The sequence below is a fragment of the Otolemur garnettii genome, unplaced genomic scaffold (assembly GCF_000181295.1).
Source record: "Otolemur garnettii isolate 467f Iridium unplaced genomic scaffold, OtoGar3 scaffold00144, whole genome shotgun sequence".
Lineage (NCBI taxonomy): Eukaryota > Metazoa > Chordata > Mammalia > Primates > Galagidae > Otolemur > Otolemur garnettii.
In genome coordinates this window covers 933,021-944,725 of record NW_003852539.1, presented here as the reverse complement: position 1 = coordinate 944,725, position 11,705 = coordinate 933,021, and the positions used below count along the sequence as shown (strand labels likewise).

The following is an 11,705-nucleotide window of genomic DNA, read 5'->3' as shown; positions in this document are numbered from 1 at the left end:
GCCAGAGGTGGTTTGGGATGGAGTCATGGGGGGTGGCAGGAGGCCATACTGGCATGATTAGTCAGTGGGAGCCAGATCCCGAGGCACCTGGAATACCCAGGAGCTTGGCACCAGTCTCCCAATGGGTGGAGTGTCTGTGTTGGTAGTCCAGCTCAGACAGGCTCCTGTACTCACCTGTGGCTTAGTGACTTTTGTGACCCCACAAGATGTGAAAGAAAAGCAATGCCAATCCCCACTGATGGTCTGGAGGCTCGGTTTCCCTCCATACTTGTGTGTAGTGGCAGCCTCGGGAGATGTGCGTAGTTTAGCAGAGAGATAGGTGTCTTTTAACTTACCACAATAAACCCAAGCTTCCTAGGGCAGACTGATGGATGAAGGAAGAAAGGAATACAACACCAAAAGTACTCCAAAATCTGATTTATTAGCTGAGTTTTGCAGTCGATCAGGCAAAGGACAGTGTTAAGGATCGGGCCTCCAGTCACCCAGCCCCTCCCCCGGCTGCCCTTTCCTCACTCCTCCATTCTGGGCCAAAGTAGGGTTGAGCTTCTGGGAGTGGGAATATAGTGGGAAGCTCCCCCAGCAGGAGAAGGCACTTCCCTAGGGGGAGGGGAAGAAGGCAGCAAGCAAGTCATCCTAGCATCCGGCACAGGCAGCGTAGGCACAGATCTCACATGTGCTCGGGTCCTCAGCGATGCCCTCTAGACAAGAAAGATGGGCCTTGTGAGAGCCAGTTTCTCCTCCCTCAGACCTCTTTGCCTCCTTGAGCCAAAGCTTGGACATCTGCCACCCAGCTTCCAGGAGAATCCCATCAGGTGTGTCCTCTGTGACCCAGCGGGCTTTTCATCCCAAACCAGGGCACATGGATAGCTCAAGCCAGTCAGAGCCAAGATCCCACCCAGAAAGGAGACACAGCTAAGACCAGATGGACCAGGCACCAGGCACCCACCTGTCAGTGTGAAAACGTTCCTAAAGCCTCACCCGTTACAACTTAAAATTATTTGGAGAGTATAACAGACCCACCAATCAGAGCCAAGGTCCCTAGTTTTACCAATCAGAGACGAATCCCTCCTCAGACTCCTACCAATGAGAGCACATATTCCTCAAGAGCTACCAATCAGAATTTCCTAAGCCTGGCCAGAGAGGAGGCTGCTTACCCAGCCTCTGAAGTATCTCCTCGGCATTTGGCTCCTTGCACAGAGGCTTGAGTTCTTCAGGAAACATAGGGTTGTTACACACTTCAGGAACCACGGATTCACCAGGCGTGGGTTCCAGCTTCTGGAGTTTCCCAGCCCTGGGCTCCTGGAGCTCCCGGAGGTCTTTGAGTTTCTTCACTGACTCCAGAGGAAAGGAGAAATCTCCATCCTGAAAGGGTCAGCCAGAGCATGGGCCAGGTGCAGCCTACTTCCTGGCTGTGCCCCTTCAGCGGGCGCTCAAAAGAGACTGTGGCATATGGGAACCAGAAACTCCACTGGGGGGCACTGTGAGGGGCAGAGCTCGAGCCTCTCGGCCTGGTTGTTTTTTTGGGGTTTTTTTTTTGTTTGTTTTTTTGTTTTTTTTTTTTTTTTGAGACAGAGCCTCCAGCTGTCCCCCTGGGTAGAGTGCTGTGGCTTCACAGCTCACAGCAACCTCCAACTCCTGGGCTCAAGCGAGTCTCCTGCCTCCGCCTCCCAAGTAGCTGGGACCACAGGCGCCTGCCACAACGCCGGGCTATTTTTTGGTTGCAGCCGTCATTGTTGTTTGGCGGGTCAGGGCTGGATTCGAACCCGCCACCTTAGGTGTATGTGGCTGGCGCCTTAGCCACTTGAGGCCCAGCCTGGTTTTGCTCTGTGACCCTGGGCACTTTGGAAGCCACAGGCTCTGCATGTGGTATGAGGAACGAAGAAAATGGATGTGACGCTCCAGGAGTACAACAGGTGCCTCACGAGTAGGAGCCAGTGTGCTGCTTTTTAGGGTGAGGTTGCAGGCACCAGCACTCAGCATCACAGCTCCATCTGGCCACACCCAGGTTGTCTTCCCGCCTCAGGGAAGTTCCGGCCGATCACTGGGCCCCCACCTCCGGCCTGACCTAGTTTTTGTTTGAGAAGCAATAAAGGGCCACAGGGACATGGCTCTGCTGACAGCAGGCCCCTACTGAGTGCCAGCCTGTCCATATGATTTCTGGAAGCCAGGTGGTGCTCTGGCTGAACACAGAAAATAGGAGTAAGTGCTGAATTTGAACTTAGCTCCTTCCCAGCTGTGTGCCCATAGCCTGTTATAGAACCTCCCTGAGGCTCAGTTTTCCTCCTCTGGAATTGAAACCAATAATCCCACCATCCTCCCAGGGTGATGGTGGGGCAGCAGCAAAGTACTCCAGGAGGAGCCTGCACCTGAGAGGCCCTCAGTAAACTGACCTTTCCCAAGACAAGGAAACCTCTTGTCTTTCCCAAATGGTTCTCTTCTCTCTATCTAGCATTCTTTTTCCTCCAAATTTGAAGAGTTAAAAAAGGCCTGTGTGTCCCTGATGAAGGACAAGCCTCAGAAAGCTCCCCACTCCAACCCCAAAGTAAGGGTGTTCTTTCAGGGGATAGGCCTTGAGCACTGGAGGCAGAGAGCTGGATGGGCTGAGGGAGGGACTCACCTGCACAGTGACCCCCTCTGCCAGGGTAACCCAGGCCCCCAGGAGGCAGAATGCAGACAGCAGGAAGGTGTTCATGGTAGTGGTGTCAAGGAGAGAGGGTGGCTGGTTCTGGATGCCAGGGGAAACAAACAGTGAGACTTTTAAAGAGGGCAGGGTTACTGAGTAACCCAGGAGCCCTTGTCAGTCTCATCTGCTTACCTGTTAGCTCTCATCAGATAAGGCTGAGGGCAGCCCAGGGAGATAAGAGCCTGGCAGGGTTCAGCCACTCTCTGGGAATCCCCTTTGACCCACAGCTGGGCTGGGTCTTTTATTCATTCACCAGCCATGTGCATTTGCTGATGACTTTCCTGGACCCATCTGTGCTGAGATGGATTTGCAGACCCTGCCTTGAGAGAGGCCTAGATCCAGAACTGTGTTCTCCCTCAAGGGGAAGGTCTGCATACCCAAGATGCACTGGGGCAGGGAAGCATGGAAGGGCCACCTCACATACCTGGGCAGGGCAGTTCAGGAGGGTTTCCTCAAGGGGGGGTCATGCTAGCACTAAACCTGCAGAATAGGTGGAAATTTTCCCAGGGAAGGAACATTTAGGGCAGCTAAGAATTGAGACAGGCCTGGAATGTAATTCAGCCCAGAGACCAGAGAGGGATGAGGTAGATTCCAACAGCAGAGCTGAGGCTGCAGACCAGGCAGGTGCCAGGCTGGGCTACTATGAGCTGAGTTCAAATCCCACCTACTGCTTCCTTGTCATATATAGGAACATATTTTCCCTTCTCTGAATGTCATGGTCCCTTTGGTTTTCTGTGGGGATCAACAATATCCACCTCATGGGATAGGTATTATTGTTTTTAAGATTAAGCAAGGTTTTTAAAATCCTCATCTGAGTGCCTGGCACACAGAAGGCGCGTTGTAGAAAGCCATTCCATTATTTTTAGCAGCTCCAGCAGTAGCTACACCTGGTCCCCTGATGAACCTCTGCCTGTCTGACCCACAGCATGTCCTCATCCTGTACTGGCCCCACTTTCCTGCCTGTGCTTTGGCCTAGAATGAGCTCCCCCCACCCCTTGGGCCCTCTGGCTCTGAAGGTACAGTCACCTGTTGGGTGGGATTATGTGCTGTGTGCCTATGCCCCTCTGGACTCTGGCTCCCAGTGGGACCATGCCCTGGGGCAAGTGTATTCATTGAGCTATTGTGAGTGGGGCTCCCCAGTATGTCAGAGAAAGGGGAACCCTGAGACCTTCGCTTTCTACTCTGCAAACCATGGAGATGCTGGATGCCAGGACAGCTCTGGGGTGTTTGTGTGTGGGATGGGATCCCTGGGTAGGGAGAGTCAACACTGAAGAGGAGCTGCAGGGAGCTGTGGGAAGGGGCGGGGAATACTCAGAGAAAAGCCAGACTTTCCTCCGCTCTCTGGGGTATGTGTGTGTGAGTGTCTGCTGAGGTATGTGTATTTAAGATGTGTGTTTTGAGTACACTAAGATGTGTGCATATGTGTGTGCACACTGAGGGTGTGTACATGTGTGTGTGTGCCAAGGCCTGTGTATATACCCTGAGGTGTGTGTGCACACTGAAGAGCATATGTGTATTGAGGTGTGTGTTTGTGTGTATACTGAGGGGTGTGTATGTACACTGAGGTGTGTATACCTGTGTACACTAAGGTGTGAGTGTATGCTAAGAGGTATGAGTTTTGTGTGTGCACTGAGGTGCATGTGTCTGTGCCTACCGAGGTGTGTGTACACAGAGGTGTGTGTGTGTCTGCTGAGGTCTGAGTGCAGCTCATCCTGTCACACGGTGGCCCTGCTGGCTTGTGCAGGCTGGGAATGGCTGGGGAATGCTAGGACAGGAAGGGGCTGGAGAGGCCGCATGGGGCAGGGGCGTTCAGGAAAGGAGCAGAGGTCAGGTGGAGTGGGGTCCCTACAGGGGACTGGAGGGATAATTAAGGCTTGGAAGTCGTGACGCTCCAGATGGAGAAGCTCAGGAGCTCTGCATGGTCTGGCAGGACTGGAGTTGGGTTAAGACCAGGGCAAAGCTGATGTAACAGGTAGGGGTGGGACTCAGTGAGGCTTCAAACTGGGGTCTGGATTCAGATCAGAAATGGAGTGGAGCAAGGTTGGCGAGGGGTTAGTGCCCGGGTGGGCTTGGACATGGGGGTGCAAGAGGGACAGGAGGCTGGTCTGGACTGAGGGAAGACTTCCCTGGCAGGATTAGGACTGCAGTTGGTTTGCAGCTAAAGCTGGAGGTGTGATTGGGGTTGGGTTTATGATGGGGGTGGGTCTGGGTTTAAGTATGAAGCTAAGGCTGGGTTGGGATTTGATTTAGCATTAAGGATGGGATTTGGGTGGGGCTGCTAGGCTGAAGGAGCCCTTTTTCTGACTCTCTGTGGTTTTTCAGTCTTTCTCACTTCTAAGGTGCAGAAGGATTGAGGGTAAAGGGTAAAGGTGGGTTTTGGTCCCCCAGAGCCACTTCCTCCCATAGCTCCTGGCCAGGGCCTGCCTGGTAAGTAAGAGGTGGAGAGTTTAGGAGTGATGTCCCTCCAGGCAGTGGGAAGGAGGAAGTGGCCCTTAGGTGTTGGCCTTTGGGTCCTGCCCTACCCAACCCCACCTCTGACCCTTTACCCTGGGAAACAGGAACCAATACCCCTTCCCTTGTTTTACCCCTGCCCCAGCTGGGACCCAGCTGTGGGTTCAGTTTCCCTCTCTCTTCTCCAGAGTACATGGGACCTCAGCAGCCTGCACTGAAGCTTCTGGAAGCTGGATCTTGAGATCCTCCCAGGACTCCAAGGTTCCTGGCCCCAGGCCCACACCTTGAGTGCTCAGGCCTTGGTCCCAGCACCCTTGACCCCTCATTATTCCCATCTGGGTAAAAGGGAAGTCTGAAACTGTTTGGGTTTCCTATTCTCCAGGACCACCTCCTTTGGCAAATTCCTGCTGTCTGCATCTTTCCAACAACCCCAGCTTGACCACCTGTCTAATGCCTGGAAACCCATCAGCAGCCTCTGCTGAGCCCTCCATCTAGGAAGTGGACCAGGAAATAGTGGCCCAAGCCTGGGGTTCTGCAGGCCAAAGAGCTCAGGCTATGGAGTGGGCAGCCCTGTGTTTGGATCCAGCTCCATCATTGAAAAGCTAATGACTTCTCTGAGCCTCAGCTTCTGGATCTGGAAAGTGGAGATAATAACAGCTACATTGCAAAATTTGGATTTTCTAGAAAATTTTTCTGATCAACACCTGCCCTAGCAAGCCTGGGTTAGGATCATTTCCACTCCTGTGTGCCCCACCAGTCCCTATAGCTTTCTGGTCATAAAACTAACTCTGTTATCTGTCTTGCCCACAGCTCTAAGTGCTGCTTAAAACAAGGACTGTTATTCACCCTTGCTGAGGCCCCAGTGCTCACAAGACTTGTCTCTTAGTGTAGCCGCTAAGTTGGTGATGGATTAAGAAGGTTGTATTGTGTGGGCAGCACTGGTGGCTCTGTGGGTAGGGCACCTGCCCCATATACCCAGGGTGATGGGTTTGAACCTGGCCCCAGCCAGCTACAGTGGCAACTGCAACAAAAAATAGCCAGGTGTTGTGGCAGGTGCCTGTAGTCCCGGCTACTTGGGAGGCTGAGGCAAGAGAATTGCTTAAGCCCAAAAGTTGGAGGTTGCTGTGAGCTGTGACACCACAGCACTCTACTGAGGGCAACAGGATGAGACTGTCTCAAAAAAAAAAGAAGGTTGCAGTGTATGTGATAGTCATCACAGTAACAGCAGCAGCTGACATTTACCAAGTCTCACTCTGCACAGGCTCTGAGCTAAACACTTTATGTGTGGAAACCAAACTTTCCCCCCAAACCCTGGTCATCCTTGCCCCACTGCCAGCTCTGCCCTGCTGTTGGGCAGCCCTCTGGTCTCTGTGAGGACACTTATACTGCCCCTTTAGGCCAACAGGTTGCTTAACTCTTCTGTTTAGGTGACTTCATTGTAGTTCTAGTGTGTGCATCAAAGTTGAGTACCCCAGAGTTTAGTCCTCCCAGGCCTGGCTCCACTTCCCTGAAGGCCTGGAGGTCTAATCTGACCTTAGCAGGAAGGTCTGGAACAGAGCCTAAGTGAGAGACTAAGGACTTTGATACTGCCCTTGAAAAGATGTGGTTCACAATTCACAGCTTTCCTATCCTGCTTGTAAGTGTATCTTGGAGGGTTTCTATGAGAATCCAGAACTTCCTGAGGCAGACATTACAATGTATGTGAACTTCCTAACAGCTTTGGGAATATGTAAGAAATAGCTGCATAACTTCATTTTATAGATGGGTAAACCAAGACTCAGTAGCTCAGAGAGGCAAAGAAACCCAAAGGTGCATACCAGGCTGCCATGTATGGTTGTATGTGTTGTGCACTGCACAAGGGCACCCAGCCAACAGAGAGCATAAGGGTGGACACAAATGTGAAGCTACCTCATCTTAGAGAAAGATACAATATTTCAGACTCATTGCCAGGTAAACTTGAGGGCAGCTGTAATCCCAAAGCTACTAATTACAGAACACAATCTAGCTTTCTCAAATGCCAAAGAAAAGCCTAAACTTCTACTCAGTCCATTCCATACCTCCTGCATTGTTTTACTGATCCCAAGCTCCGGCCCTTTTACTCTGTCTAGGGAAAGGGAAGAAAAAAGGAGTGGCTACTGAGTCAGGCCTTCTTAGGGTAGGTCAATGAAGCCCATCTTACAGAGGAGGAAACTGAGGCTCCCAGAAAGAGAATGCTCAATGTCACACAGAAACTGGATGGCTGAGTTGGGATTTGAAGTCTGCCAGCTTAAGCCCAAGTCCAGGCTTAGGTGGAGGGATCCCTCCCTCCCCCAGGACCCAGGTGGGCCAGCGCTTTCCCTTGATGTTCCAGGAGTACAGCTGGGGAGTGGATAGGTGTGTCTGGCTGTTTGCTTAGCAGTATCATCTCACACCCGGTGGCCTGGCTCCATTCACCACCTGCTCCCTACCCAGTGGGACAGCAGATGCCACCTTCTCCTTCTCCAGCCTCCAGCCTGCTGTGGGCATTGGCCACCAAGACAACCTACCACAACCTTCCCTGTCCAGAGAGGACCCCACCCCCAGAGGCCACATGCTAGATGAAGGGCAGGAGGCAGCCACAAACTCTCTGGGACTCTGCAGAGAGAGCATGCTAGGAGCTGCAGGAGGGACAAGCATGAGTCTCTGATCCTCCTACAGCCAGGTCAGAGAGTGCTTGCCAAATGACATGGCATGGGAAGTGGGCCTTGACCAATCTGGCCCCTTGGGGATGGGAACTGCAAGGCTGATGCAAGGCGGCAGGAAGCACAGAGGGGAAGGGTGGGTGGGTTGGGGGGAAGCAGAGTTTTGAGAAGACTATGGGTGAGCAGACCAGAGAAGGAGGCTTTAAATTCTGAGTTAAGTAGTTTTGCCCTTAGCCTGGTGACCGCAGGAGCCATGGGAGCTTTAGAGCACGGGAGACCACAGTATAGCCATGACAAAGAGCACCAGGTGTTGGTGTCAACAGCGGACTGCTTAAAGTGGCAGTTGCACTGAGGCAGAAGAGAAGGGTGCATCCACCCCGGCAATGCTCCAGGAGTGCAAAGGGTATATCAGGAGGATAGTGTGGCAGGGGAATCAGCTGGTTTTGGCAGCTAGGCAGTGTATGGAAGAGAGGCACTCCTTGTGACTCAGTATATGCCAGGGCCCATGCTGGCTGCTTTCCATCTACCTTCACACTGATGGTCTTATTAACACTTTGAGGTAAGGTGTTCAACCCCATTTCACAGATGAACAAACTGAGGCTCAGAGAGCTGTCTTGCTGAAACACAATTCTAAGTCCTTTTACTCTGAAGTCTGCATTCTTCCCATTGCTTCAAATACTTTGCCAGCCTTTGGGATCTGCAGGGAACTGCCCAACCACAGAGCAGTGGCAAGGGAGCCTTGCACTGGGAAGGGCAGGGCTGTCAGGGGGAGAAGAAGGTATAGATCTGGGGCCCAGCTCAGAGGGATAGTGTAGGGAGGAGAAGGTGACAAGGATAAGGCAGGGACACAGTGAGAAAACAGAAGACCTCATCTCTATCGGTCTGTATCTGTATCTAACCTTGACAGTGCCTGTGACCCCTTGCCAACTCAACCAGGCAAGTGTCTCCCAGATATGGGCCCTTGGGGCAGAAGTAGCTATAAATTTCCCAGATTTGAGTGAAGAACCATCTCCTTATCTCTTGTCTGCAGGTTATGAGCTGACACAGATACACAAAAGTCTAGTCACAACCACACAGGTGACAAGTCATATACCCAGCCACATGGTCAATCACACAAGCACAAAGTGTTGTGCTCACACACAGTCACACAAGCTTATGCCCACAGACCTGTTCACATGGAACCAGAGCACTAGAAGGGCACTGTTCCAGGAAGGCCTCTGCCTATGGACGTCACTCTGGCGTGGGAAGGGTGAGAAGTGTCCTCAGACATCTTTATTGCCATTTTCTGGGATGGGGAGTTGCCTCTCTGATCTCTGGGGGCTGCATTGTGAGAAGGGCATGTTCGTCCCCAGTGACGTGAGCTCAGGCCTGGCTCTGGGGTGGGGTGGAGTGACTTAAGGAAAGTCAAGGGCACAGAGGGAGTGTTGTGGAAGAGACTCATGGGAAGAGCTGGTGTGTGACTTGAGGAAAGTCAAGGGCACACAGGGAGTGTTGTGGAAGAGCCTCATGGGAAGAACAAGTGTGACTAAGGCACAACTGGACCCCTGTTCTCCTGCCAACCTCTCACACGCTGTGGCCTTGGGCAAATCACTTCCCTTCTCTGAATGGCAATGTCCGGCAGTAAAAGGTAATGGCACCAGTCTCACAGGGCAGTTGGGTGTGCTAACTCAGATAATGGCCATCAAGTGCCAGGCAGGGACCTGGCAAATGGTGGCAATAATCATAAGATTTGTGATGGTCGCAGGAGTCAGTGTATGAGCACGAGGAGACAAGGCCTGCTTGGACCCAGGGGCAGGGCTGGGGAGGGCAAGGGTAGATGCCCAGTAGCACGGAGTGTGGCTGGCTGGACCACAGCCCTCCCCACGCCTGCTGAAATAATGCCAGCGCCTGTACTCAGACAGCCACAGAAGAAAAAGAAACAGAGCCTCAGGATTTGGGATTTGATGGTGGGGCATTCTGTCCTCACCCAAACCTTGGAGTATTGGAGCAGTAAGCACCAGGAGGGCTGGAATGGGGCTCTAGGCTCAGAGGCAGCTCTGGAGTGGGCCCCACCAATGTATTTTCTTCTAAGAACTAGAGGGAACCCTTGACTTTCTCCAGCAAGCTCAGTCATGGGAGGAGAGAGGAACAGATTCTAAGAGCTGGCTGCTGGGATCCCTACCATCCAGGAGGGGATCACAGAGAAAGGAAGCACAGCCCCAACTGGCAAGGAGAGAAGACACACAGCTGGCGGCCCCACCCTCTGGTGGCCGCATGTGCTCATTGCACCTCATGGCAGCGCAGCTTCCGCTTAGTTCTTAGTTCCACTGGCCGCTCAGGACCTGAGACGATAAGAGTGGAAGAATGCAGATGTTGGAGCCGGACAGCCTATATGTGAGTCCCAGTTCTACTGCTGCTATTACTCTTATTGCCTCTCCCACTTCCAGGCTGGATGACCCTGGGCAAGTTGACAGTAACACTATTTACCACACATAGTTGACTCAAAGAGTAACTATGATAATCTATATCAAGCGCTTGGGGTAGGTAATACGAAGTAACAAGTACTTAATGAAGGTTAGCTAGCTGTCCAAGCCTCCACTTATGGGGCCAGTGCTGCTTAGGGGCACCGCAGGAGAGTTGAAGGTTGAAGCCAGCACTGATCAGGGGTTAAGTTCTGATTCTGTTGTAACCAATTACCAAGTTTGCGTTTTTGCACATGTTGTCTAGTCAGATATATCAAGGGAGGAATAAATACAAGGAGGTAAGTTCAAAATCACCCGAAAATCCTCTGGGAAGGCACTACTTTGTGGAAAAACATGTCTCAATAAGCCCAATATGGCTAGTTTTTCTAGTTCTTGATAAGCAGCTCACTTGAACTCAAAGGCAATTTTGTGCAAAACAAGTATATCTTTGTCTGCTGGAATCACATACTCAGTGAGGAGAGGTTCATGCAGAGAGCCAATACTAGTTATAATTTCAGATTTGAGTCTTCCATCTCACACTCAGGGGCACATGTCCATCACAAGTGGATAGATACTGCACTGTAACATTACTGAAAATTTTCACTCTTCCTCTTTTTAGTCAAATGTGTATAATTAGATTGGCATGCTTTGAATGCATTCAGGATGCAACTCCACTGTGCCTTACCTCTCTGAAGCTGTTTCTTCTTTAGTAAAATGAAGTAGTATCAGTACATCGTGAGGTCATTGCGTAGATCAAATAAGACAATGTGTGTAAGAATTTTAAACTGCGGCCAGGTAAATGATGTTCTTCATTCCCCTTCCCCAAATTCTCAAACTAGCTGTGTGACTTTGAAAAAACGGCTTCCCACTCTGGGTCTCAGTATTATCAACAACAAAATGTGTGAGTTGTATTAGATGATTTCTAACATTCCTTCTAGCTTGAAGCTTTTAGGATAGTCCTGTGACTGCATTTCAATGCAATCAAGTCTTCAATGAATGCTAACTGACACTTACATGGTTTCTCCAGTATGGCTTTACTCACAGATAAGGGTCACATTTATAAACAGCAGCCACACACTCCTTCATGATTATACATGCATCTTAATGATATTTTACTTTTCTTCATCTCATCACAGGTGCAACTCAAAACACATCAAAAGGTGACCAGAGTTGACTATGCCCCTACTTCAGTCCTTCAAAGACACTGTTAATGATCAAAACTTACCTGTGATGAGAGTAAAGCACAGCCCTCCCTCTAAGGGACAGACATACACTGGGTGGATAATCACTATCTCTGGCTTTGGGAAAATTCCTCTTTTTAGAAAGCAGTCTTTAGAAAGACTGAGTTATCCCAGATCCTCTACCTTCCTTGTCTGTCCAGAGCCCTTTAAAGACTCAACTTAATAACCCATATGCACTCCAAGGTTTTCCTAAACCATTTCCCCAATTCCCAACACAGCTGACTCTGCA

General features: G+C 51.0%; 1 protein-coding gene across 1 annotated transcript; it reads right to left on the bottom strand.

Moving 5' to 3' along the window:
- Positions 1–402: 402 nt before the first annotated feature.
- GUCA2A (guanylate cyclase activator 2A) lies at positions 403–2,712 on the bottom strand. Its single transcript, XM_003798963.3, has 3 exons — positions 2,618–2,712; positions 1,155–1,362; positions 403–698 (listed from the first exon to the last, which is right to left on the bottom strand). Exons 1-3 carry the CDS (start codon positions 2,690–2,692, stop codon positions 634–636), a joined length of 348 nt encoding a protein of 115 aa, XP_003799011.1. The 5' UTR covers positions 2,693–2,712; the 3' UTR covers positions 403–633.
- Positions 2,713–11,705: the final 8,993 nt, after the last annotated feature.